Source organism: Vicia villosa, unplaced genomic scaffold (genome assembly GCF_029867415.1).
Source record: "Vicia villosa cultivar HV-30 ecotype Madison, WI unplaced genomic scaffold, Vvil1.0 ctg.000113F_1_1, whole genome shotgun sequence".
Taxonomy (NCBI): domain Eukaryota; kingdom Viridiplantae; phylum Streptophyta; class Magnoliopsida; order Fabales; family Fabaceae; genus Vicia; species Vicia villosa.
In genome coordinates, this window is record NW_026705021.1 from 5659 (window position 1) to 33128 (window position 27470).

A 27470-nucleotide genomic window follows, 5' to 3' on the forward strand; every position below is an offset into this window, starting at 1 on the left:
AGCTGAAGCACAGAAAATGAATTTCAAATGGAACTTAAGTAAGCATAAGATAAAGCATGAAAACAACTTAAGTAAGAAACCAACTTAAGTAAGCAAGAAAACAACTTAAGTAAGACAAGCAGGAAATCAAATGGAACACATAATATAACATCAAATAAGTTTAGTCTGCAACTTACTTAAGCATAGAAAAAAACTTAAGTAAGACAAGCTGGAAATAAAATGGAACACAGGAAATAACATAAAATACATTTAGTCTGTAACTTAAGTAAGCATGAAAACAACTTAACAGATGGTTCTAAAAACAATTCCAAAATAGTAAAAAAAAAAAACCTTTGTTGTTAACATTAAACATAAGATAAAGCTGTTGTGGTAAGATTCAGAAAAAGCTTTGATGTTAACAATAAAACCATGTTCTTATGTTCTTATACCAGAAAATATGCATAATATCACAAAATAAACATGACAACACAACCAAATAAACATGATAACACAATTAAATAAACATGAAAAACAGAAAATCTTTTGTATTTGGTAAGATTCAGAACAAAGAAGATTGCAAACAAAAAAACGTCATTACATGGAGAACGAAATGTATGGAGACGAGTGCCAGAAAATATGCATAAAACACAAAACTTGATTCAAAAGCATATATGTTAACCATGCAACACAAAAGCGAATTTCAAAAGCAAAACGATATGAACTCATTCAGTACCTGAAAAACGCTTTGTATGGAGACGAGTATTATTTTCAACGATGAAGGAAATGAAGTAGACGAGTGAGGTTGAGAAAAGAGAGAGGTAGTAAAGGTTGTAATTAAGGAGATGTGAAGTTGATGTTAAGAAGGTTCAAAGGCTCATTCACGCTTTTACCCAGATAAAAGCAATAGCCAGAAGTTTTGTGATGGTTTTGAATTTTGCTTTGAAATGAACAGCTACTTGAAAGTATCTTTAATTTTGATTGGTCAATGGTATTTTATTTTGTCAATTACATTTAAGGGCAGACTTTAAGACTTTGGAGAAGTTGTGTAATTTTTTTAGAAAAAAAATGATAAATTAGGAATATCATTAGTCTCCAAACTTAATTAGAAGTTGATTACTTTACTATTTTATATTTTATATATATTGATGACCTAATAAGCTTCCTAACCTTTTATAAAATTAAAGTTTGACTTGTTTAATTAAACAAGCTCTTTGAAAAGTTTGACTTTTCTACTAAATGAGTTAGATCAAACATATATTTCCTATATTTTTATTATAAACAATTTTTTTAATTCTTTAAATAACGTATGTATTTGATGTTTATATAAGTTAGATATAAATCAAATATATTAATTATTTATTTAATTTAAAAAATTAAAATTTATTTATAATAAAAAAATGAAGGGAATAAATGTATAAGTATGCTAAATCATAAGCTTTTATTGGTGACAAAAACACTAAAACACTAAAATTCACCACTAAAACACTACCTAGCAAGAACTAAATATTATTACTTAGAATTTATGGTTAAAAGAAAAATTCAAAATTTAAACAATAAAATACAAATTTCACTACTTTTTTTTTTTGTTGACAAAAATATCACTATTTAAAAAAACAAAATAATAAAGTTTTTTTATGTATTAAATAAAGCTTATATTTTGATTCTCTTGTCTAGTCTAACCATTAAAAAATTAATGATTACCTTTGACATGAAAGTGAAACTAAACAGATCTTAACTCTTTCAGCGCCCTTTTCCCCCCTCTCTCTCTAACACTTGCTTTCTCTGGGAACTAGTGCTGTTTCTGTAGTGGTGGGTCTCTTCTCTCCAGAAAAGGTAAACAAACAAACAAACTTGTCTCACTTCTATCTCCTCCACTATGCATCCATTATCCATACTTCTTCTGTTTTTATTCATATAATTGTAGATATTTATTTTCCATTACCATCACAATTTGTTATCTTGTTCTTCATTTTTATTGCTACTTTGATTTCTTTCCACTTATTGATCTTCATGTTTTATACTTTATCTCTTTGTGTAATATTATCATCTATTAAAGTGTAAAAATTTAGTCTTTTTTTATTATTATCTTTGAAATTTTCAATTTTTTTTATGTTTTTATTGCACCCCAATTCATGATTTATGTTATTAGGGTTTAGGATGAATTTTGATGATTCTGTTTTGATTTTGAAGGAAAAGGGTCGTTTATTTGAAGACTGATTAGGACTAAAGATTGAATTTTTATGTGTAAACATTAGATTATGATGGATCCACATCTCAATGGGTTTTGTGGTTCCACAAATGAGATCCGGTTTGGGAATCAATCTTATCCAGTTATTCAGAATCAGAGATTTGAATTTGGTTCCAATTTGGTATCGGCTGATTGTACGCCATCTTCGACAATAACATCGGTTTCGACGCACGAGGAACCGTCTCCTGAGGACTGTGAGTTTTCTGATGCTGTTTTGAATTACATTAATAACATACTTATGGAAGAAGATATGGAAGATAAGACATGTATGTTGCAAGATTCTTTAGATCTTCAGATTGCTGAGAAATCGTTCTATGAAGTAATAGGCGAAAAGTACCCGGATTCGGTTTCGGTTTCGCCATTAGGACAACTTACAAGTGTTTGTAATCAAAATGAGTGTGTTGGAGATAGTAACTTCTTTGATGATTATGGTACTTGTGTTGATGATGGTGATCTTAGTTGCATTTTTACAAAGAATTCTTTTCGTGGAAACTCGAGAGAAGTTCATTTTCCTCAACCAGATTTTCAAGGAAATAGTGTTTCACAATCATCTCATAGCTCTACAAATAGCGTAAAAAGTACTGTGGAAGGGCTTTTGGATTCTCCGGATAGTATTTTACATGTTTCTGATCAGAATAGCGGTAGTCAACCGATATTGCAATTTCAAAAGGGCGTTGAGGAGGCTAATAAGTTTCTCCCTAGTGGAAATGGCCTCTTTCAAAATTTCGATGTTGCTAAGTTTTCGATACTAGAGTCTGAAGTGGCGAAAGATGAATTATCAGTTAAGGTGGAGAAGGGTGAGCGAGACTCATTTCTTTCTAAGGGAAGGAAGCATCATTACGACGATGAGGGAGGCGTCGAAGAAAATAGAAGCAACAAGCAAGCGGCGATTTACTCGGATCCTATGTTGAGGTCAAATCTGGCCGATGCGATCCTGCTTCATAGTTTAGGAGATGGTAAGAAGCATTTTACGGCTCGTCGTGAAGCATTGCAAACTAAGAACAATATGGTGCCAAGTAATAAATCGAAAGCCCGTACTAGTGGAAAAGGACGAGGTAAAGGTAAAAAACAAAACGGAAAAAAGGAAGTGATTGATTTGAGAACACTGCTTGTTATTTGTGCACAGGCTGTTGCAGCAGACGACCATAAAAGTGCGCACGAATTGCTGAAGCAGATCAGGCAGCACTCGAACCCTTTCGGAGATGGAAATCAGCGGTTGGCTAATATATTTGCCGATGGCCTTGAGGCACGTTTGGCTGGTACTGGAAGCCAGATTTATAAAGGACTAATCAGTAAAAGAACATCGGCTGCCAATTATCTGAAAGCTTATCATCTATACCTTGCTGCTTGCCCTTTTCGAAAGATGACTAGTTTCGTCTCAAATGTTACTATAATGAACTCTGCGGAAAATTCAATGAGGGTCCATATTGTAGATTTCGGCATTCTCTATGGTTTCCAATGGCCTACCTTAATACAAAGACTTTCGTTACGGCCTGGAGGACCACCAAAGCTTCGGATTACAGGAATAGACTTTCCACAACCCGGTTTCAGGCCTGCAGAGAGAATTATAGAGACCGGTTCGCGCTTGGCAGCATATGCTGAAACTTTTAAAGTGCCGTTTGAGTATAATGCCATAGCGAAAAAGTGGGAGACCATTCAGCTTGAGGAACTCAAGATCGACAAAGACGAATACCTTGTTGTTACCTGTTTTTATCGCGGTAAAAACTTGCTGGATGAATCCGTCGTAGTAGACAGTCCGAGGAACAAATTCCTCAATTTGATAAGGAGGATCAAGCCTGATATATTCATTCATGGCATTACGAACGGAGCCTTTAATGCGCCTTTCTTTGTGACTCGGTTTAGAGAGGCGTTGTTTCACTTCTCTTCACTTTTCGATATGCTTGAGAGTATTGTTCCTCGCGAAGATTGGGAAAGGATGCTAATTGAGAAAGAAATATTCGGGAAGGAAGCATTGAATGTTACAGCTTGTGAAGGTTGTGAGAGAGTAGAGAGACCAGAGACATATAGGCAGTGGCAAGTTCGTATTCTCCGAGCCGGGTTTTCACAACAGTCTTTCGGAAAAAAGACGGTGGAAAGGGCAGTGGAGAAAGTAAGAACTAGCTACCACAAAGATTTTGTAATCGACGAAGATAGCAAGTGGTTATTGCAAGGTTGGAAAGGGCGAATCGTGTTCGCGCTTTCTTGTTGGAAACCTGCTTGATTAAGACGGTTCGAGTACACCTTACTAGTGCTTTGTGAATTAGTTTTTGACATATGAGGAAATCAGGTACTGCATGACCCTATTTCTCAGTTCTAGTCAACAATGCTGGTTTTTGTCATTGTTGTGCAATGTAATTTGGATTAACTTTAATCTGAAATAGTTTAATAGTGTATGCTCAATTTGTAGTTTGGTAGCTAAATTGATGATTTTCAAATGAACATGATTCAATGTAATGTTACTGACAACTTTGACATGTAATAAAAAGTTTTTTTTTTCATTGCTGGGACTCATTTTGAGGTTTCTGTCTCAATCTTTGTGATAGTTTATTTTGAGGTTTCTGTCTCAAAATTTTTTGTCTAATAGACTAGTGGCTAAAATTTTCCCTTTTAAAAGTGAATAAGTAAAATGTCACGAGTTCAAATCCATGCCTCCAATTGGATGTTCCTGCACAGCTATCAATTGAGCTAGCTTAACGGGACACTAGCTAAGGATTAAACCATTGTTAGTAAATCTAAATATCTATTGTTTATGTGACAATTTATTAGTATTTAATTTGTATTCTTTATAATAAAAACATTAGTATTTTTCATCAAATCATTGATTACAGTGTGAAATGAATCAATGTGATGATGATATCTCACATCATATAGTGACAGATCATTAAAAAAATCCTTTTTAGGCACTAAATTGGAATAGATAAAAGGTGAATATGAAAAGAAACTGAATATTTACTTTGATTTCATGTGGACAGCAAACAAAAAACTCTTTGATGCATTCATAGTAGTGGAAAACAAGAATAAGACTTTTGAAAGTGACAGTTTTTCAAAATACAGTCAACAAACCAACAAGTCAAGTGCATGGAATCTGAAGGGGAATTACAAGTATGGTGACTTTTCTAGGAAAACAAGATGCCAAGCAAATATTCTAAGGATGTCTTAAACTTGAGTTTCATTAGATGGATACAACAAAATCTGATGTGATCATTAACAATTCTTAAGTATTTGTAGCCTGACATGGATGGGATAGAAACAGGACCCCAAATGTTCAAACTTTTTTTTATATAAAAACATGTGTCAAGAAAAAAATTAGTTTAGATGTAAGATGTAAATTGAAGTCTTCATTAATGTGAACAAGAGTTTCATGAGAATGGTGGCCTAGAAGACTATGCCACAATTTACAATTATGAATGGTGTGATTAGGTGGTAGAAATATTCTTGTTAGTACTATGACTAGTCAACTTTATTATTATTAAGGTTGGAAAGAAGTAAGCTATTAAAAATCATTGTGCAGGGAATCCAAATTATACAATACCTGAATGAATAGAGGCTCCATTAAGAAGCCAAATTATAACAATTATGGTCTCAATAAGTGAGTATATATGTGACTAGAGTGGTACACATGATCTGTGACCCTGATATCTAGAATCCATTGGTTATTATGAGAATTAAGTGAAAGACAAATGCTAAGGGAACCTCAATGACATAGTCATTGTCGTGATAATTTCTTATTGTTGTTAGAAGAAGGCAAGAGCGTTGAACAAAGCAATTGAATGTTGAAATGGGATGGAAGTTCTCTAATTCTTGTCACATATTTTTTGAAAATTTCTTTGCCAACCTCCCAACTCTCTAGCCCACCTCTGGTGAAAAACCCAAACTATCCCTGACTTCGGAAGTTCATTTCCGAAATGCAAGAAAAAGGTGTTTTCGGAGATGCATCTCCGAAAGCGCCTTTTTTTTTGAAAAAATTGTCTTGTTTCAGAAGTTCATTTCCGAAATACTGCGCGTTTTGCAGATTAAGCAAAACAGCCCCCTGCCCCAAACATTTTACCCTAATCCTATTCTAAACACAACCCCTCTTCAAATTTTTTGCAAAAAGCAAGTGTAAGATCAAAGAGATTGCCCAAGTCTTCTTCCAATCTCAACCAAACTCATCATCAAACACTAATTGGTAAGTTTATCATTGTTTTTTCAAGTTTTAGATCTATTTGAATAAACTCTATTAGGGTGTTTAGGAACTGAAAAAATCACATTAAGATAGGTTAGTACTGATATTAGGATGTTTAGTAGGCATAAAAATAGTTTTGGTTTAGGTTTTTGGGGTCTGCCATTGGAGGTTGCAGAGAAGCTCTGCGCAGGGGTGTTTCGGAAGTTCATTTCCGAAAACACCTCCATCCCAGTTTTCGGAAATGAACTTCCGAATTGTATCAGAAGTACATTTTTTTTTGTTTTTTCATTTGTCTCGCATATTAATCGATTTCGATTGTTTACAGGAACATGTCAGGCAACCAACCAGCACGCATCAGACAGGGTAGGGAGACACAGACTGCGTCGGCTAGACGCGGGCGGGAGGCGGCGCAGCTGGCGTCGACCCAGGGACGGGGGCACGGTCGGGGACGCCGTGTGCGAGTTCCCGTGGGCGAGGGAGAGGGTACATCTGCTTCAGGATCTAGGAGTCGGCTGGCTCGGGCATCTTCTTCCCGCCAGCGAGAGGAGGAGGAGGAGGCGGCGGTAGTGCCCTACCACGAGCCGAAGGGGGTACCGGATGTTGACCCTCCAGCCGGGGAGGATGATGACCAGGAGGACGGCTATCCAGGAGGACCCTTTGACACCTCTGTGCTGATTAGCTACCACGATCACGTCGCTCGGCGTATCTGGGAGGGAGAGGTATTTTTTATAATTTAACTGTTTAATTGTCACCATTTTTTATAGTTTAACCGTTTATATGTCGCTTATTTAATATATGTTGCTTATTTGTTTTTTTTTTGTAACAGGAGCAAGAGCCGTTGAAAATGGTGAACCACGCCCGAAAGATTTTCAGTCTGTTTAAACCAACAGCTGAGTGGTTTAACGACCATGTGCGAGGTTCAGGGCTTAGCGGGCTCTGCATGACGGGGTACACCACCATCAGCACCGGCATGCACATGGCATTTGTGGAGCGCTGGCACAAGAAGACGTCCTCTTTCCACTTGCCGGTTGGGGAGATGACGATCACCTTGCATGACGTGCAGTGTCTTCTCCACCTGCCGATTAGGGGGCCGCTGTTGACCCACTCCAAGATCCAGAGGGTCGAGGCCATTGAGTGGATGACGCTCTATTTGGGCATGGAGCACGAGGTTGCTCATTTTGAGTGCGCCACGACATCTGGGCCTCATGTCCGGTTCACCACACTGAGTACTTATTTTGAGCACCACCTGGACGCGGCTGCCGAGGCTGAGGGTGAGGGTGACGAGCTATTCACAAAGTATCACCGCGGCTGCGCTCTCCGGTGCTGGTACATGCATGTGGTAGGCGCTGCATGCTTTGTGGACAAGAGTGCCAGGTACGTCGATGTGACCTACCTCCGCTACTTCATGGACCTGGATACCGTTCACCAGTGGAACTGGGGGGCAGCTACTCTGGCATACCTCTACCAGAAGCTGAATGAGGCCTCCAACTGGAGGACGAGGCAGTTGGTCGGATCCTGCACACTACTTACAGTACGTTTTATTTTAACACATTATCGTATTTATTTATTTATTTATGTTTCGTATTTATTTTTAATACATTATCGTGTTTCTGTTTCAGAGTTGGATCATCTCCTACTTCTCCCGCATCCACGGCTTTCACATCGATCCTGCATACGTGGACGCTATGCCCAGGGCCGCCAGATACGCTCTCCAGAGGGGGAACGATGCGGTGGGACCATACTGTTTGTACTTGGACCGCACGATGCACGACAACGTCACCTGGAGGTCGTTCGCCGACTATGCTCAGATTGTACCCTTTGACGGCATTGCTTTATATTCAGGCTGGTTGGCATGCGGGACCGGCATCATGGTCCGGTATCTCCCTGAGCGGTGCATGCGTCAGTTCGGATTCGTGCAGCGGATACCCAGGTCACCCTTTGAGGCTGCTCCCGACACAGTGACCCGAGTGCAGCTCACTGCCATATGGGCGGACTGGCAGCATCATGTGGTACCGCAGGAGTACCGTCTCACTCGGGTCACACAGGACTGGCACAGTGAGGAGGGGTACGTCACATGGTTCTACCGGGTGTCCCATCCTCTGCTGAGACCCGACGTTCCCGGCGCTCCTAGGCCAGCACACGAGGAGATCCTGGAGAACCAGCAGGCCGAGGATGACCACGCCATTGATCTCATGCCGATCTGCCAGCGGATAGAGATGCTTGGGCGGGACGCGTTGGATCGAGGTATCGTTGATCAGGGCGGTCCAGAGGCAGTCGCTGTGATGGAGATGATCGTCACTGATGCGGGCCGTGTGGCGGGGTACAGGCGGCAGAGGAGGGCCCAGGGTGAGAGGGTTAGGCACACCCAGTAGCGGTCGGGTTTATTTATTTTTTGATTACGGATTGTATCTTTCGCACAGTGTTATTATTATTATTTTCGGTTTGTATATATTATTTGGATTGGATTTATCATATTAGTATTTTCAGTTTATCTGTTGCTTATTTTATTTGGCGTTTGCGTTTAATTAAAATGCGAGACTGTTAAGAAAAAACATAAAAAAAAACACAGTTTCTGCATAATTCGGAAGTTCATTTCCGAAGACACCCCCCATGAGGTGTTTTCAGAAGTTCATCTCCGAAGACACCCCCCATGAGGTGTTTTCGGAGATGCACTTCCGAATTGTGGAAATTTTTTTAAAAAAAAAATGCTTCGGAAGTTCATTTCCGAAGCAGGGGTATTTTGGGATTTTCGCTGGGGGTGACCCCCATAGGGAGGTGGCTAAAGAAATTTTCTATTTTTTAGTGGAGAATTATGTGATGGATTGATACCTTAGCTTTAGAGAGTATATTTCTTTTTGCAAATTAAAAGATACATAAGATATTTCCCTTACGGTAACGATCTTTTAGATCTTGCAACATTTCTTGAATAGACTTCATCCAAAGGACACTTTCAACAATATCAACATCTATGGAGTTTGTATTACAACAATCCCACACCATGTTCGTTCGATCAGAGGTTGTTAGGCTATTAGGGTTCCATCGACGAACCTTAATTTGTTCATCGATTTGAGCATCACTTTGATTGATCTCGACCAAGAGTGATAGTTGTTGTTTAGGGATGGAGAAACTATTGCATTTGCAGGATTATTTAAGGGATGCATGAAAAATGTGTCCAACATATCAAATAGATAGCTACAATGAACATTAGGGTTTTGATTAGGAATGAAATTGTTAATGGTGGTTGGTTTGGGGACTAATGTTGATCGGTGTGAAGATATATGTGATTATTAGGAAGATCCTAAAGTTCTACATTGGTTGGAGATAGAGCATTGAAAGAGTATATATAGAGAGACACTCCTCACCATAAAAGTGATATCGCATGCAGCTCATAACATGTTAACTTGTGTATCCTACTACACAAGTTTCATCACACAAAAAAATACTAAAAAGATGGAATGTTATTACAAAGATTCAATTAGTTACATGGGCCATTAGAGGACTTATATACAAGAAAATATAGTTGAATTAGAGCAAATTACTCTATCAGAATAACTAATTAATTTCCTGAGACTAAATTGAAACTAATTAAATCTAAATCTAATTTACACTTTAACACATTACTTGAAATTTGTGTATTTGTTTTTTGTCTCATGAAACTAGTCTTCAATCATATGCAATGATAAACATTTGAGAATACACTAGGAAGGAAATATGAAGATAATGAATGGATGCATTGATAAGTAGACATGAGTTGTTCTCAAGGATTACATAACAAAGGAAGTCCATAATTTGCTTTAGATACAAACTTCTTCTAAATTACCAAAACACAATGTGAATTTGCTTAAGATATAGTAATAAATAGATTTATTGTTCAATCCAGAATGTAAATAAGAAAGATTTTAAGATAATGATAACGACATTCAACTTCAAAAACGAGTAGTGATCTGAGAAAACAAAGCCTTAAAGTCCTTTGTTGGTGAACCTTTTCCCTCGGGTTTAGATGCCAAGTCAAATGCCTTAAATTTTGCCTCCTCGAAATTTAGAGCCTGTTCAACCAAGGAACATCCAAATCACATACTTGAGCAAGAATCGCAGTTTAAATTCTTGTGAACTTATTTTGTTACCAATACATAGATAGTAAAAAAAGATACCTGAATGCAGACTTCTGCAACATCAGGTCTAGCTATAGTTCTGGTTTCAGTCTTTAGAAGCTCGTCATCCTTCCCTACGAGGAGTTCCCGGATACCTCCCTCTTTGTCTTGCAAGCCACCAGCCCTGGCTCAGAAAAAGACTAAGTTATTGATGCATTTTAGGGAGTAAAAATCATACGGTAATTATAGATATCAGATAGAGATAGTAACTATCTCAAATACAATTGAAGGAATACCAAAATCCTATATAGTATGGACAGAAATTGGCGCACCTTATAATCGTATACGGAACACCAGAATCGGCCAGATATTGCTCAGCCTTTCTTTTCCAAACCTGCAACCAATATGAAAACATTGTGCTTTACAAAAATTGCATTTTTTCATAAAAATTAGGCTAGAATGATATTGACGGAAGCATTACATACCAATATGTTCCCATTACCCAAGCTGTTCAAAGGATTATTAAGGTCTGTTCCACCCATAGATCCTACTAACACAATCTGCTTTACTCCTGCGGCCTTAGCTGTTCATGTAGAATAAATAATTTCAATACGACAAACATGTATAAGATTACATCATAATCTATGACTAATGGAGAAAAGGAATGAATTCTCACCAGCATCGATTTGATTTTTCTGCCCAATCCAGTCAACCTAATATACAAAAATTACTAAAATGTCAATAAAAAGGATGAAGTTGTCAACTTAAGCATAGCATATGGAAAATGTAAATATGTTTAGATTGACTTATTTGAGTTTATCTGCAAACATAAGTATTTGTGAGCTGTTTGGAAGAGCTTAAGGAAACAACTTTACTACATGTTCATATGTTGTTTTCAGCTTACTTCCATAAGCTCTCAAATAATTTATGAAAATAGTTTATAACTTGGACTGGTAAATCCCAATTGGGTCTTAACTCAATAGGGAGTGGTCCTTAACTCAATAGGAGCGGTCCTTAACTCAATAGGAGCGGCCCTTAACTCAATACGGAACGGGCAGATGCGATAAGGCAGGCCACAGGTCGTCCAACTGGAGCTTAGGTTGTCCGACCTAAACCCTGGCCATCACTAGCCAGAGCTTGGGTCGCCCAACCCAACCCATGGCCATCACAAGCCAACCGGCCTCAATACGTGGCCGATGAGGTGTCCTTGAAAGGGCCAATTTTGGACAAGGCTGCTGAGGAAACCGCTCCTCCCCTACTCCCACGAACTAGTTGGAAAGTTGAGGGAATACCGCTTCCTTCCCTTGATCCGGCCCATAGTCTTGGCTTTTCATACCCCAACCTCGAGGGTTGAGGGGATCATTCACTAATTTCATAGAATCAGCACACTTAAACCCTGTTGCCTTATCCTCGTAAGCAGGGCCCTCGCTCAAATGTACTTTTCACAACTACATAACTAATATGAAAACAATTTAACTTTATATTACCTTTCGTTATAGAAAGAATTTAAACATATACACTTATATATAAGCAAGCCTTTAACTAACATGTTTATCCAAAAAAAAGACTAATAGTACCTGTTCGGGGTATGCACCATCATCAAAATAAAACTCCGGCCTATTTCCTTGAGTTGGATCAAACCCAGGTTTCATCAATGGCACCCCACTTGTCAGTATAATTAGAGCATCAATACCTTGAATCGCAGGAACAAGAGTGTCAACATCTCTTATATCACCAACAAAAACATCATCAGCATCACCAATTTTCTGCTTGCTCTCTTCTGTCCTAACAAACCCTCTAGCCACATATTGGTCTGCCCTCTCTTTCAATATCTTATAAACCAGTTGCCCTGAAAATAACACCATGTCAAGAAAACCCCAAATTCTCCAACAATCTAAAAATCCACAAACCCTAGATTTAAATTCCACACTTTTCACTTTCACACATTTCAACAGCAATTAACAATAAGCAAAGAATTTGAAGCAAACCCATGAAAGAAATCAACAAAAAGATCAAACCTGTGCGACCACCAGCACCAGTAACAAGCACAGTAGGTTTTGAAGATTGAGCCATAGCAACAACAGGACTAGTTCTAGTTCCAAACCTCTTCACAGCCTTAAGAGTTCTTGATGTTGGAAGTGAAAGAGATGAAGTAGAATAACAAGAATAATATGAAGAAGAAGATAGGGTTAATGAGGAAGAAGAAACTGGTAAAGGAATTGACGTTGCCAGTAAGGAGTATTTATGGCATTGGTTGGGGAAATGTGTGGTAGCGGAAACAAAAGGAACACGTGTAATAGTTGCCATACCTATCAGTGTAGTTCCATTACTGTTTTTGAAGAGAGTGAAGAATGGAAGGTTTCAATTCAACTACTATATTGTATATAGCATCTTCTTGTTGCTGGTATGGACATTAAGACAACGTTGTTTCTGATTCTAATGTTGTTGTAGTACATAGTAATAGTGTGTTGTTTTATGTTTACTTTCACATTTCAGATTTTCTTATCCATTTACCTTATCCTAGATTATGAGATTTTGTGACAAATGTAATTTACCGCCTTATTTTCGACATATTTTTTAACAAATGTAAATTATCTTAAACTAACAGAAGTATACATTAGTTTATTAGCCGCTTTCTTAGTTGATTAGTCGTTTCATAATTGATTGTGATTACTTAACGGATTAGCGATAAGTGAACTAACTTGCATGTTTAGTAGATAATGTTAGTGTATTTTATATGGTTGTTACACTATGAATGAGAGACTTTTTTTCCGTAGTTCTGGATTTCAAGACTACGTAAAAAATAATGTCTATTTTAAAAGCTTGAAGTTGAAACAAAGAAGATTAACATTGCATAAAAATTAATAATATAAAAATGAAAGAGTATCAATAAGGATAAAAACTTAGTAGGTCATTGCCATACACGTACTTGTTAGAGGATCTTACACTAGAGATCAACAGACTTATTAATACAAAATTTCGAGAATTTCTTTATCGACATCATATGGGGTTGACTCCAGCAAAATTCTCAACTTACTCCTGCTTCGGAGATGTATCTCCGAAATATTTTTTTTTAAGATTTTTTCAGACTTCGGAAATGCATCTCCGAAATCTCCAAAAAATTGGTGTTTTCGGAGATGCATTTCTGAAATGCATGAAATTTCAAAAAATACGTTGGTTTTAACAGTCAGCTATTATTTCGGAAGTACATTTCCGAAATAATGTGTTCATATACCATTTTTCCTCCTTCACTATTTTATCATTTTTCTCCAAAACAAACTCAAACCCTCTCCAAAACTTCCATCAATATCAATCCATTTTTCGTCTCAAAATTAAGTTTCAAACCGTTGATCACGTTAAAGGGAGCATAGAAAGCTACAATTTGAGGTAAACATCTCTCATTTCATCCCCTGTTTCACTACATTGTTGCTGATTTATGTGATGAAAACTCCGTCAGTTTGGAAGTTCATTTCTGAAATAAGTCACCTAACAAATTTCGGAAATGTACTTCCGAAATAATGCCTGGCAGTATTAAAAAAAAGAGTTTTGACCATTTTTGCATATGTTAGGTATGGTGCATCTGGACAACATTGTCGCAGATGATTTGTGGCGTTTAAGCGTCATTTGTGGAATTCATAATCATGCCTTGGATGCCAAGCTACACGGGCATCCAACGGCGTGTCGGTTGTCCCGCGAAGAGAAGAATGTTATTTCAGATTTATCGATAATTAGAGTGGCACCGAGAAACATACTTGCCGATTCGAAGCGAAAAAAACCGGATAGCGTTTCAAATATCAAGCAAGTATACAATGAACGGCACAATCTTAAAGTCTTTAAAATGGGCCCTCGGTCGGAAATGCAACAACTTTTGAAACTATTAGGCGATAACTAATACATGTCAAGCTTCCGAACGTGCGAGGACAAAGTTACGGTGCGTGACATTTTTTGGACTCATCCCGAAAGTATCAAATTGTTCAACATATTTCCAACCGTTCTTGTGATGGATTCGACGTACAAGACCAACAAGTATAGGCTTTCGCTTCTAGAGATTGTCGGTGTGACCTCGACGGACAAGACATTTTCGATCGGATTTGCTTTTTTGGAATGTGAAAAAGAAGATAACTTTACATGGGCTTTGGGAATATGCAAGTCTTTGTTGGTTGATCAAAATAATATGCCAAGTGTCATTGTTACCGACCGAGACAATGCTTTGATGAATACGGTCGATACCGTCTTCCCGACATCGACCGCATTACTTTGCCGGTATCACATAACGTGCAACGTGAGAAGTAAGCTCAAACCCGCGGTTGGCACGAAAGATAGGCCGGATGAAAACAGTAAAGTCATCAAAGCCGGTGTTGTGGTGGATAGGATTATGGCCGCATGAAGGGAGATTTTAGATGCACATTCCAAAGAGTTGTATACCTAGAAATTGGTACACTTTAGGTCTTTGTGCGTTTCTATTAAGACTTTTTGTCATGATGTCGAATCCACTATCATTGACAAAGTAAAGGAAAAAGTTGTTTGTGCTTGGACAGATCGAGTAAGACATCTTGGTTGCACTACAACTAACCGAGTTGAATCCGCACATGCGGCATTGAAGAGATGGTTGGGTGATAGCAAGGGAGATTTGCGTCAGGGATGGGACACCGTGAACCAAATGCTCGAAAATCAACACAATGAAATTCAAACATCTTTCGGACGGAGCAAGACGATTGAATTTTATGTTTCATGAAGCGAAGCGGTCAGAGACAACGGGTCCGGATAGTTCTAAATGCGGGTGCACAATTAGAAAAATATACGGGCTTCCATGTGCTTGTATACTTTCTAAAAATATGAAGTTGAATTCACTGATACGCATGGATGAAGTAATCGACCATTGGAAGAAGCTCCCTTTTGATGATTTCGAGCTGCCGAAAGAAAATGATTCCAAAATCACCATCTCCGACGAGTTAGAAGTGATAATGGATAAGTTTGCTAAAGCGGATGACACAATGAAAATGCACATAAAAGAACAATTGCGAAAAATTGCATTTCCGGAGACCACCGATTTGAAACCGCCATCTCAACCGGTTAAAACGAAAGGTGCGCCAAAAAAACCGAAAAATACCCAAGAAGACACATCAACCAAACGATCTCCTTCCTACTTTGAACATGTTGATGCATTGATCCCAGATTCACCAACACCAAAGTCCAAGTGTTGTGGTAACAAAGGAGCGCGTATTTCGAAGCCGCCTCGCACACCTCCGATCAAAAAATCTCCCATGATCTACATTGATGAGATGCCGCTTTTTATGCACAAATATATTGATAACATAGTTGATGTTGGCACCGACAGAAATTGTGGATATCGGGCCATTGCGGGTTTGCTCGGAAAAGGAGAAGAAAATCACACTCTTATTCGACGGGCACTTATTTTGGAGTTGACTTCGCATAGGGACATCTACGCCCGACTCTATGAAAATCAAGAAAACTTTGAGAAACTTCATGATTCACTTGTTCCATCACTAAGCGGTATCGCCCCGGTTTCGAAGTGGATGTCATTCCCCGATATGGGCCATCTCATAGCAAGTGTGTACGATCGAGTGTGTCGATTTGACGAGATTTGGATTATGTGAGACATTCTTTCCACTTCATAGCCGACCTCCTTTGGACGCGTCGAGGTGCATCATATGTATCGGGTATTTAAGATCGTGCCACTTTGTGCAAGTTTTTTTTAAACGAGGGTGTCCTATACCGGATACTTCTTGTTAGTGGACGACACATCATACAAATGAGGCGGAGACTTGGCCGGATCCTTTCGTTGAAAGAATGACGGAGTTTGAAAAAATGATGAAGCAAGAGCGTGAGGAAAATAGAGAACGGTCGAAGAACATACCGATTTTAGATCTAAGCGCCACCGATTGGTTCGGCGAATTTTAGTTTTAACCGGACCGTTTTTTTTGTAATGACCGGTGCGTGTCATTTTTTGTATGTATTGTCGTTTACCATGTAAAATCAAACCGATTTAATACATATATAATATAAGTATGATTAATGTTGTCATTGTTTATGTTGTGCCTATTTTGTATGTATTTGTTATTGTTATCTCAAAACTGAATGCAATGCACAAAATGTGATTTTTCACCTCTGTTTCTGCACAATTCAGAAGTTCATCTCCGAAATATAGCTGTTTTTGGACTTATTTCGGAAGTTCATTTCCGAAACATCCACTGAATGTAAGATAAGGTTTGTTGGGCCATTATTACTCCAATAAGTCTATAAATACAACACAATCTTTTTCATCCTCGTCACACCACAAAACAACAATGACACAAACCTACCCCCACCTAGCATTTGTCTACTTCACTAGTAGCTACCCGATGCCGTTCAAATTCCGCTTCTCGCGTGACAAGCCGTTCGTGGAATTGATAACGTTGCTCAACACGCTATTGCAATATCCGGAAAATCAGAAGGTTGTCAAGCTTGAGTACCGCTCGTCATCGCTTAACGACGAGGGAGACGTTCAATTCACCCCATTTGAAGTCAAGAACGACGAAGATTTAGCGGTTTTGTGGACAACTTTCGACTGATTTTCTTCAAAGGGTCCGATCGAGTTGGATGCAAAACTTCAAAGATCGGGGGCCGACGTTATCAAAATGTTGACTCATCCTCACCTATCCGTGTTTAACAATATGTAACTTTAATTTTATGTAATGTGATATTTGTAATCTTCATCCTTTAAATAAATCGAATCGTTGTTGTTTGTTATTTTTATTCTATATCAGACCTTATTTCGGAAGTACATTTCTGAATTCTTCCAAGGGGGTGAATTCGGAGATGCACTTCCGAATTCACCTATTTTCTGGAAAAAGACATTATTTCGGATGTATATTTCCGAAATCAGTTTTTTTATCAAACAAACATGTTTTCGGAAGTGCATTTTCGAAACCACCTTTTTTCTCATAAAAAAATGACTTCGGAAATGCATTTCCAAAATAAAGAGACATTTTAGGGTTTTCGCCACAGGTGACCAAGAAGGTAGGGGGTAAATAAAGAAATTCTCAAAATTTTACTCATAAGGTGAGGTTTCTTAATGTGAAGCCCACCTTCACTCTTTTGGAAGACAACAAACATCACATTCCATTACATGCAATTTTTGAAATCAACCAATCAGGACCTATTCTAATTTTAAAATTTGACTCTAATAAAATGAAATGTAAATAAATAAATAAAAATTATTTTATTAAAATGGTAAATAACATTAATATCTCGGAAAAAATATTATATAAATATTTTAAATAAAATTTAATTTATTTAAATGATTTTTGTTGTTTGTTTTATGTGAAGTTTGTTTGTTAAGGGAACTAGTTCATTGAATGATTATCGCAATATTAATAGAAAAGTGTTTTAATTAATAAATAATATAAAATTAAAATTACAAATTATTAGAATATGTCTCATCTCTTTCATATCTCACAATCATTAGATTAATTATAATCATGTGTCAATTCATACTGATAATAAAATATAAACATTTAAAAAAAATATTTAAAATTAGTTTTAAAATTATGAGACCTTAAAATTTGCATGGCATGAGTTTTAATATTTCATTAGAATTTACATTGTTTTTTAAATTTTAAAATATTATTTAAAAAATGAAATTTAACAATATATCAATCTATAAAAAAATTAATAGATTAAACAGCATATAATAATATATTATATTTCATCATAATTGTTTTGATGATAATTCCAAAACATATTTGAAAAAAATTTGATAGTGGAATTATGGATTGATAGGTTGATGCTATCATATTATAAAATATAATAAAGCAAGATAAGTTCTTTGGCAAATTTGTCAAGTGTCAAATTTTTAGACACCATGCTATTTTTATGTTTGCTATTAGTAGAAACTTTCTATAATTAATTATAATTTGTTATGAATAAATATTATTGTGGATGTCCATATGTATTCTAATCTTTCATCTTCATATTCCCTATTAAGTAGTATAGTAAGGTTATGATTTTTCACCTTCCTAATGTCCTATAAATAAGATCCACTTTGCAATGTAAATAATACTTCTTGAAGAAGATAATAGAATACCACTTTCTCTCTTACTTTCTCTACTTCATCTCTATATTGTTTTTGTTAATTTCATAACACGTTATCAGCACGAAACTCTACCGTGTGAACGATTTTATGATCAATTTGCATAATCATGTTTCTTCTCTTTCGAGTAAGTTTTTAAGATTTTTCTTCATCTTATAGATTAAATTTTAGCATGCTATTCTATTATTTTTTTGTATAAGATTTCATTGGAAATTTTGTTTAATTAACACAATTATATATTTTAAAGTTGTCTATCATCGATAAGTTCTTGAAGCATCCCTGAAGGATTGCTTAAAGAATGATTGTTCAACTTTTATAAAAACAACAATTGTAATTTTCATGCATTCCTGAAGAATTGCATGAATAGCGTGCATCCCAGAAGGATTATAAATATTATTATTTTTATTAGTAAACGATTTGTGATTGAGTTCCTGAAGAACTACAAAATGTGATTGAGTTCCTGAAGAACTATAAAAAAAATTGTGATTGTGATTGAGTTCCTGAAGAACTACACAAAAAAACCCTCTCTTAAACTAATGTTAAGATATCTCAAGAGAATTACTTAAAGAATTATTTTTCTTAATCGATATGAATGTATTTGATTAAAGTGTTTAATAATGAAATACTATTATATTGGTTTTGACTTATATTGGAGGTATCGAATATCTTTGTATTACACAACACAATTTGGACAGAAAATGGGTAATAGAAAAACTACCGTCTTTTTCCCCGGGCTTGTACTACACTTATATTAGTACAATTGAAGCACATGTCATTGTAAACCAGTAGTTTACATATTACACTTAAATGTGTCGTTGGTAAAATCGGTTGGGTCATCTCAGATTTAATATGATGCAAATAATTTGTATTGAAGAACCAAAAGTTTCTTCAATCCAGTCAATTTTTGTGTGTTTCTAAAGGAAAATAAAAATTTGAAAAAAATTACGATTTTATGACATTAATTGTTTCATCGACTAAAATATCATGCATATGTCTCTACTCACAACCAGAAGTTTGTGAAATTATTTTCTCAACTAATTAGACTAAGATCTTGTTTTCTGGATTTTTTAGAAATTCCTGTATAAGTATCACATATATTATTAAAATTGATATTGAATATCATGTAATATATGTTCATAAAAAGAAAATGGACTCGAAGATCCATTCTTTAGACGTCTAAAGTTAATTATATGGTTGATACTTATGAGATCATCAATTCTAAATTATATATTTGAAACACCCAAAGTATGATATTAAGATATTTATTCGCATTAAGCCAACAAGATACTATATCTTAGTCCTCCCTAATTTATTCTACTACTTCTCATCTAAATGAACATTTGGATGTGTTGTGTATATTCCAATTGCTCCAATATAATACATTAAGATGAGTCATGATAGAATATTGGAAAAATATAATTAATATGAGTCTCAATTTTGAGGATATAATTTGAGAAAATAATCAAATACTTGATTGCAGCCCAGTAGGCTGATTATCACTCGATAAATTAATTTTCCCAATATTAGGGGGAGGGAAATGAACAGCTGAAATCATGAACAAGAAGTTCAAATGAACAATTTAAAATAAATTGTTGTCTTGATCCTCATACAAATCAATATGAACCAAAAGTTCAAAATATTATTCATTTGCAAGGTTTATGAAATAAATTATCAGCTGATAATACTCCACTCAAAGTGGATTCTCCTATTGGATAATATAATATTGCAAATGAGTTGTTGATGCGCCTGAAGCGTGGTATGAAAGTCGGTTCTAATGTTAAAAGTCCTCTACTAAGAAAAGAAACTAAAGATGACCTAAGTGAGGATATAAAAATGCTAAGAGCAATTTGACCTAATTTAGTTTTCAGTTCCAGAAGAACAAATCAAGTACTTGAAATATGAAATAAAGAGATCTCGATAAATTATGTCATGGATGAAATGGAATGGAACCGAAATTGAGATAACCAAATAAAGTCAATATTGACAATGTCTTTGTATACAATATAGCGCTATAAGTGATCAATGATAACGAGGATCATGAGTTAAAGTCTATTAAAGATTGTAGACTAAGTGAGAATTGGCCAAAATAAATATATTCAATTGAAGAAGAATTAAACTCACTTTACAAGTAACTCACTTTTGGACCTGTAGTCCGAACACCTCAAGATGTGAAACTAATGTGATATAAATGAGTTTTTGTGAAAAAGAAAAATAAGAATGATATAAAGTTTGATTTATTGCTCAATGATTTTCACAAAGACCTAAGATTGATTATGATATATTCACCTGTAGTGGATTCAATCGATTTTTGATAATTAATTAGCCTTGTAACACATGAAGGGCATAATTTGAACATGATGGGTGTAATGACATCTTATTTATATGGTTCACTTAATAGTGACATTTACCTGAAACTCCCTGAAGGATTCAATATACCAGAGGCACGTAATTATGGATCTCGAGAAAACTACTACATCAAATTGAACAAGTCTCTGTATGAGCTGAAAGAATCTGGATGCATGTGGTATAATCACCTCAGTGAATATTTACTAAATGATGAATATACAAATAATTCAATTTGTATTTGTATTTTCATAAAATGATGTGGAAAAGAATTTGCAATACTAGTTATATATGTGAATGACATACATATTATTGGAACTCCTGAAGAGCTTCCAAAAGCTATAAATTTCTTAAAGAGTTTGAATGAAGGACCTAGGAAAAACAAAAATTATGTCTAGCCTTACAAATTGAAAATTTGGACAATGGAATATTTGTACATCAGGAAGATTATATAGAAAAGTGTTGAAACACTTCTATATGGACAAATCTCATTCGTTGTCTACTTCAATGATTGTTATATCATTAGATGTAGAGAAAGATCCTTTCAGGCCTCAAGAAAATGGTTACAAAAATTATTTGGTCCTGAAGTACCATATCTTAGTGCAATTGGAGCACTAATGTACCTTGCTAATTATAAACGTCTCGATATATCGTTTGTGGTCAATCTATTACCAAGATACAATTATTCGCCTACATGAAGACATTTGAACGGAGTCAAACATATACTTCGTTATCTTAGAGATGTTAATTACTTGTCAGATTCTCACAATGGTAGATCAGAAAGAGGTTATTTGTTTACATGTGATGGTACAACCATTTCATGGAGATCTATGAAACAAATCATGGCAACAACTTCATAAAATCCTGCATAACTATTAACACTACATGAAGTCACTTTGAAGAAGACATTTTAAGCAACGACTATAAAGAATATCGTCTCATATAAATGTATGCATGAGGGGGAGAAAAACATATGTTTTGCACTCTTTTTCCCTTCACCATGGTTTTGTCCCACTGGGTTTTCCTGGTAAGGTTTTTAACGAGGCAATTCATATTCAAAGGATATTGTACTCTTTTTCCTTCACTAGAATTTTTCCCATTGGGTTTTTTTTTAGTAAGGTATTAACGAGGCATATCCTCAATGGACATCCAAGGGGGAGTGTTATGAATAAATATTATTGTGGATGTCTATATGTATTCTAATCTTTCATCTTCATATTCCCTATTAAGTGGTATAGTAAGGTTATGATTTTTCACCTTCCTAATGTCCTATAAATAAGATCCACTTTGCAATGTAAATAATACTTCTTGAAGAAGATAGTAGAATACCACTTTCTCTCTTACTTTCTCTACTTCATCTCTATATTGTTTTTGTTAATTTCATAACATAATTATTTTTTTAATCTTTAATTAATTATTTCATTAATTTCTAATTACTCATAATCATAAAATATTCTATCTAGGACAAATCAATAGTCACCTTGAGAGATGTAAAGTTATTGGTATCAATTGAGAATAAAATATAATAAAGCAAGATGAGTTCTTTGGCAAATTTTTCAAGTGTCAAATTTTTAGACACCATGCTATTTTTATGTTTGCTATTAGTAGAAACTTTCTATAACTAATTATAATTATTTTTTTAATCTTTAATTAATTATTTCATTAATTTCTAATTACTCATTATCATAAAATATTCTATCTAGGACAAATCAATAGTCACCTTGAGAGATGTAAAGTTATTGGTATCAACTAGTAGGATACCCGTGCGTTTGCACGGGTTCCACTGTGTTACGCGCATTTGAATTCAAAAATTAATCTAAAAAGTAAAAAAAAAATCAAATAATAGATAGCTTATTATTCAAAAATATATTTAATTTTAAATATAATATTAAAATATTTTGTCATAGAAATTCAAAGAAATTAGAAAATATGAAAATATTATTGAAAAAAAATGAACCCCAAGATAATTGTATAAGTTTTTAAAAACTATTATGGTTAAGAAAAACTTTGTAAAAGACAATTGTGAAAAATAGAAGAAAAAAATGTTTTTAGAGTCGTCAGAGTTGTAATAATAAACAGGTTTATAAAGTTTAATAAATTAGACAAATAAATATCTAAAATTAAAATTAGTTGAATATCAATAAAAAAGAAATTTTACATAAAAGTCCAAAAACATAACATCTAAAAAAAAATGAAGTTTAACGTTGTACAAAAAATAAAATAACCTGTGTGTTTGCACGGGTTTTTGAATGGTTACCCCGTCCTTTTATATAGTACTGGTGTGTTACCAGTGTGTTCGCACGAGTAGTTGTGTGCTATGTTATAATGTCACTATTTTTAATAGTTATTGGAAAAAAGTTATTTAAATGCATAATTAATGAAAAAAATTGGATCACTAACTTCATGTTTCCATTAATATAAGTATCATATCAATACATGTGTATTTGCACGGATACAGGCGTGGTATGCCAAGTTGTCGGCGGTTATTTTCAAATTTGAAGAAATAAGAATTGTGATAAAATAAAGAAAAATTAAATAATTTATTAATTATTTCTAACTAAAATAGTTTATTATTTTTAAAAGAGATAATAAATCGGTTTCTATAATTTCTTTCGTGTATAAAAATATTTAAATCAACGGTATAATCAATAGCTTAATATTAGTACCATGTGCGTATCATATCAGCACCAGTGTATTTGCATGAATAATGGTGTAGTATATTAAGTTGTCGTCAGCTATTTACAAATTTAAATACCCACGCAGACTTCGTGCAGTCGTCAGCTATTTACAAATTTAAATACCCGTGCAAACTCCGTGCAGTCGTCGGCTATTTACAAATTTAAATACCCGTGCAGACTCCGTGCATCTGCACAGATAAAAAATGATTTTGTACGAAACATTTGTATTTAATGTATGTTGAAAAATATTTATAAATGCAAATTAATTAAACATAATTTATACACAGTTTTTGAAGTAACATTTTTTTACTCTATTTTTTATTAACTTCTAAAAAGAAATTTAAGTGAATTTGAAATGAGACAGTGAGTTGGAACATAAAAGTGAGGTGGCTTTATTATCAAAAAAAAGTTATTTTTGGATGTTAAAAAATATTAACGATTTTTTTTTTCATTCATAATTTGTATGTTAAAAAAATATTACTAATGAACTTTTTTTCATTCCTAATTTGTAAAAATAAAGACAAAAATCATGTAATAGTCAAACATAATAGTCAAACATAAATATGATAAAATTTCATCCGACATCAAATTTACATTGTCCATCCCACTCCACTAATAAGAGAAAAAAAATCATGTAATAGTCAAACATAAATATGATAAAATAGTATTATTAAATAGAAAAAATATAACATTACTAAAATAATAATGTTACTTTTCTCCTTTATCTATCATATGTTTCGCCAAGTAATGGATTAAATGGTTTGCAAATTCTTCATTCTCTTGAAGCATAGGCAGATACAGTAAAAGCAGTGAAGTAGAGAATTTTCATTTGTTTAAAAGATAGGGAAGAACACACTAATATGATATTATTGAAAGGGTTAACAGGTGTAAAAAAACAATAAAAATCATGAAACATTTTTCTTATATCATATTGAAGCGCTAATATTTTCCTTAATATGGCAGAACAATATAAATCTGTCAGCCAAATCCAGAGTTACCCATTTTCCCCATTCATATGCTTGCTCCAACAGATATGAATACTCCATTTCTTCAAAATACTTTTGCAGGGAGGAGAGAGCCTCACTAAAGTAAACAGACAGGCAAATTTTTGTTAGATATTTCCCTATATTATCCTTGATCATTTACAAAGACTGACACCTTTCTTGACAGGGTCCGACAATTTCTTTGTCCTCGTAGATCACTATGGTCTCTGGATCAACCGTGTTCTTTATAACGTCGAGAATTGTAATCCCTAATCATATCAAGAATTTTCACAAGAATAAGAAGGGTAGATGATAACTATGAGTTATGTTTAAAATTAAATATTTTTAATGATCTAACGAATATGTCTGATTGACATTGTAAAACGTTTTTAGAGTGATCGTACATATCAATCAAAATGAATCATACCTTCAAGAATATCGTTGCCACCGACTCCTTGCCATTCAATGGTCCAACCACCACACTGATATCCTAGATTATTTGCATGGCTTCCGGCCACGGAGTATTTTTGGAACCTTTGTAGTAAGAAGTAGCAAAGGGTTTTTATCAGATTTGCCATTTTTGAGAAGGACCATGGATTTCCTCACAGCTTCTCTAGCAAGTTCTTTATGTTCCTGTTTAGAATTTATAAAACCATAGAAGAGATGATTGTAGGGTGGTCTTTATAAAATTATAAGTTATATCTAATAGTTAACATAATGTAGTTAAAGGAAAACAGCTAACCTTAGCCCCAAGATGATTAACCAAACTATAATCAGAAGGGTTCTCAAAAATTCCCATCATGAATATAACACGCAAAATTCTTCTCACAACATCATCAATTCGACACATAGGAATGACTTCATTTTTCACTGATTTTGTTAGATCGTCAATGAATTCCTTGTAAAAATATCAACAATAACATAATCGTCGGTTGGTGGACAAATTAAATTCCATGGAAAAAACAGGGACGTGTTTTATGAGAGCCTCTTATTCAGTATCCCAGATGTAGTCTTGCACTGACATCTCGACTATCAACTACTAAATTCACTCTGGTCCAGCAGCTAGATTCCAAACTTTTTTGAACCCGACATCCCTGGGTAGGTCACTCACGCGGTCAGTAAAACATTAGAGTCAATAAATTTAAATCCTGATTTTATCAACAGTTTCAATATGTTCATGGTGAGAAATTGCCAATTGTTTAGACAACTTTTGTGACCAAATAAATTGATATATGTGATTCAAGAATTACATGGGTGCTCTAATGCAGAATATAACACTTTCTTAGCCAATCAATAACCAATTAAACTTAACAATTCAATAACAGAAGCTCCACACAAAATAGTTATAAGTACAAATCTATCTTAACTACAACCCTACTAAACCCCATCAAATTACAATTTAATTTACTACTACGACTGATCATTGATGATGAGCTTACCTCATTGTGGGCCAGCACTTGTCCATTGCTTTTCTTGACCTTCTTCAACTTCCTCAAAAAATACCTATAATTATTAACATTATTAAACAAAACAAATAACCCCATTTAACACTAAATCATTATAAAAACAATAAAAAAAACACTCCAATTTGTTAGTGAATTAGATACGTACCAGAATTTGGATTTGGCACGAACCTCATTGGTAGGCCAAAGCTTCATGCAGTAAACCTTCGGGTGCTCATCGGTTTCGGTGGAGACACCCCTTCCGACGACTTGCTATTGGTGAAACTGTTAAACAACAATCAAAACTGAATTAGATTTCAAACAAAAATCACTTCAAAATAGAAGGAATTTAACAATTGATAGTACTATTTTCTATAACCTACCTTTGTATTAACCATTTTTCGGACGAGCACCGATTTCGTTTGTTACTCGCCGCTGATTCAAGTCGTGCTGATTTGTAAAGGATGGACTAATTTATAATAAAAAGTATAAAAAGTAATTGTTCAAATTTATAAAATAAATATAAGTAAATTAAACTAAGATTTTGTCAATTCAAATAATCAAGATTATACCTTCTTTTCCATCTCAGTCCCATCCTCCTCAGATTCTTCATCATTATATTCGTCCCCATTGTTGTCATCTTCATCCATATCATAGTCATCATCGTTATCGTGCCTGTTTGGTTTGGCATTTCAGCCACCAAACACACGTCTAAAGCCCTTCCAAACGCGATTTTGAAGTTTTTACAGTGATTTTATGAAACTCCCGCCAAACCAAACATAGCTATCGTCAGTGTCATCATCAGTTTATTATTCAGAGCATTGAAATCGCTTGAATACTCAAACTCGTTTCCGCCGAAATTGTTAAAATCGCTTGAATACTCAAATTTTTTCATCATTGTTCTCTTACAACATATTCTAGTGTTAGGGTTTTTTAAGAAGAGGTAGAAGGCAGAAGAGAAGAAAGGGAAAGGAATCAGTTGCATAAAAAGATGTGGGAGAGAGAGAAAGAGATACGATTGTGAGAGGGACGATTTTTGAGATGGAAGAGAAATAGTTTTTGAAAAACCGTGGAAATGTTGTGGAATGAAAGAACAGAAGGAGTTGGGATATGAGAAATGGAATGAAAGAATGTGGGTGATGAGTGAGAGGCGGTTGTTGAAGTTTGAAGAGAAACTGCACAAAGGATAATGTGTTACAAGGATTTTGGCAACAATTAAAATTGATTTTTTTTATAATAAAACATGATTAATTGTTAACCTAGCCACGTGGCTTACTTATGGACTAATAAGGGCAATTAGGGGTTTTAATCAACATGTTTTTTTCTTATATGATAGATTGAGAATCTAAAAAGAGTTCTTTGATAAAAGCGTAAAACAATTAAAAATTCATCTTGATCCTTATCTCATTTTTAAAATTTTCTCTCCAAATCATTCTTCAAACCAACTAT

General features: G+C 34.8%; 2 protein-coding genes across 2 annotated transcripts; one reads left to right on the plus strand and one right to left on the minus strand.

The window, feature by feature from the left end:
- The first annotated feature begins 1673 nt into the window (after positions 1 to 1673).
- On the plus strand, positions 1674 to 4514 carry LOC131624273 (scarecrow-like protein 9). The gene is made up of 2 exons (XM_058895221.1): positions 1674 to 1812; positions 2170 to 4514. Exon 2 carries the CDS (start codon positions 2238 to 2240, stop codon positions 4446 to 4448), a length of 2211 nt encoding a protein of 736 aa, XP_058751204.1. The 5' UTR covers positions 1674 to 1812; positions 2170 to 2237; the 3' UTR covers positions 4449 to 4514.
- Positions 4515 to 10098: 5584 nt separating this feature from the next.
- LOC131624274 (uncharacterized protein At5g02240-like) lies at positions 10099 to 12931 on the minus strand. The gene is made up of 7 exons (XM_058895222.1): positions 12502 to 12931; positions 12061 to 12332; positions 11160 to 11196; positions 10969 to 11066; positions 10816 to 10877; positions 10544 to 10667; positions 10099 to 10438 (listed from the first exon to the last, which is right to left on the minus strand). The coding sequence occupies exons 1-7, from the start codon at positions 12788 to 12790 to the stop codon at positions 10319 to 10321; spliced, it is 1002 nt and encodes a 333-aa protein (XP_058751205.1). The 5' UTR covers positions 12791 to 12931; the 3' UTR covers positions 10099 to 10318.
- Between the last annotated feature and the right edge of the window lie 14539 nt (positions 12932 to 27470).

Bases quoted from the DNA above. Each gene is read 5' to 3' on its own strand.
- LOC131624273 (XM_058895221.1), top strand. From the start codon at position 2,238: ATGATGGATCCACATCTCAATGGGTTTTGTGGTTCCACAAATGAGATC.
- LOC131624274 (XM_058895222.1), bottom strand. From the start codon at position 12,790: ATGGCAACTATTACACGTGTTCCTTTTGTTTCCGCTACCACACATTTC. The intron at 12,333-12,501 runs GTTTGATCTTTT...TGTTATTTTCAG, and splicing joins TGGTGCTGGTGGTCGCACAG to GGCAACTGGTTTATAAGATA. The intron at 10,878-10,968 runs GTATGTAATGCT...TATTGGTTGCAG, and splicing joins TGGGTAATGGGAACATATTG to GTTTGGAAAAGAAAGGCTGA.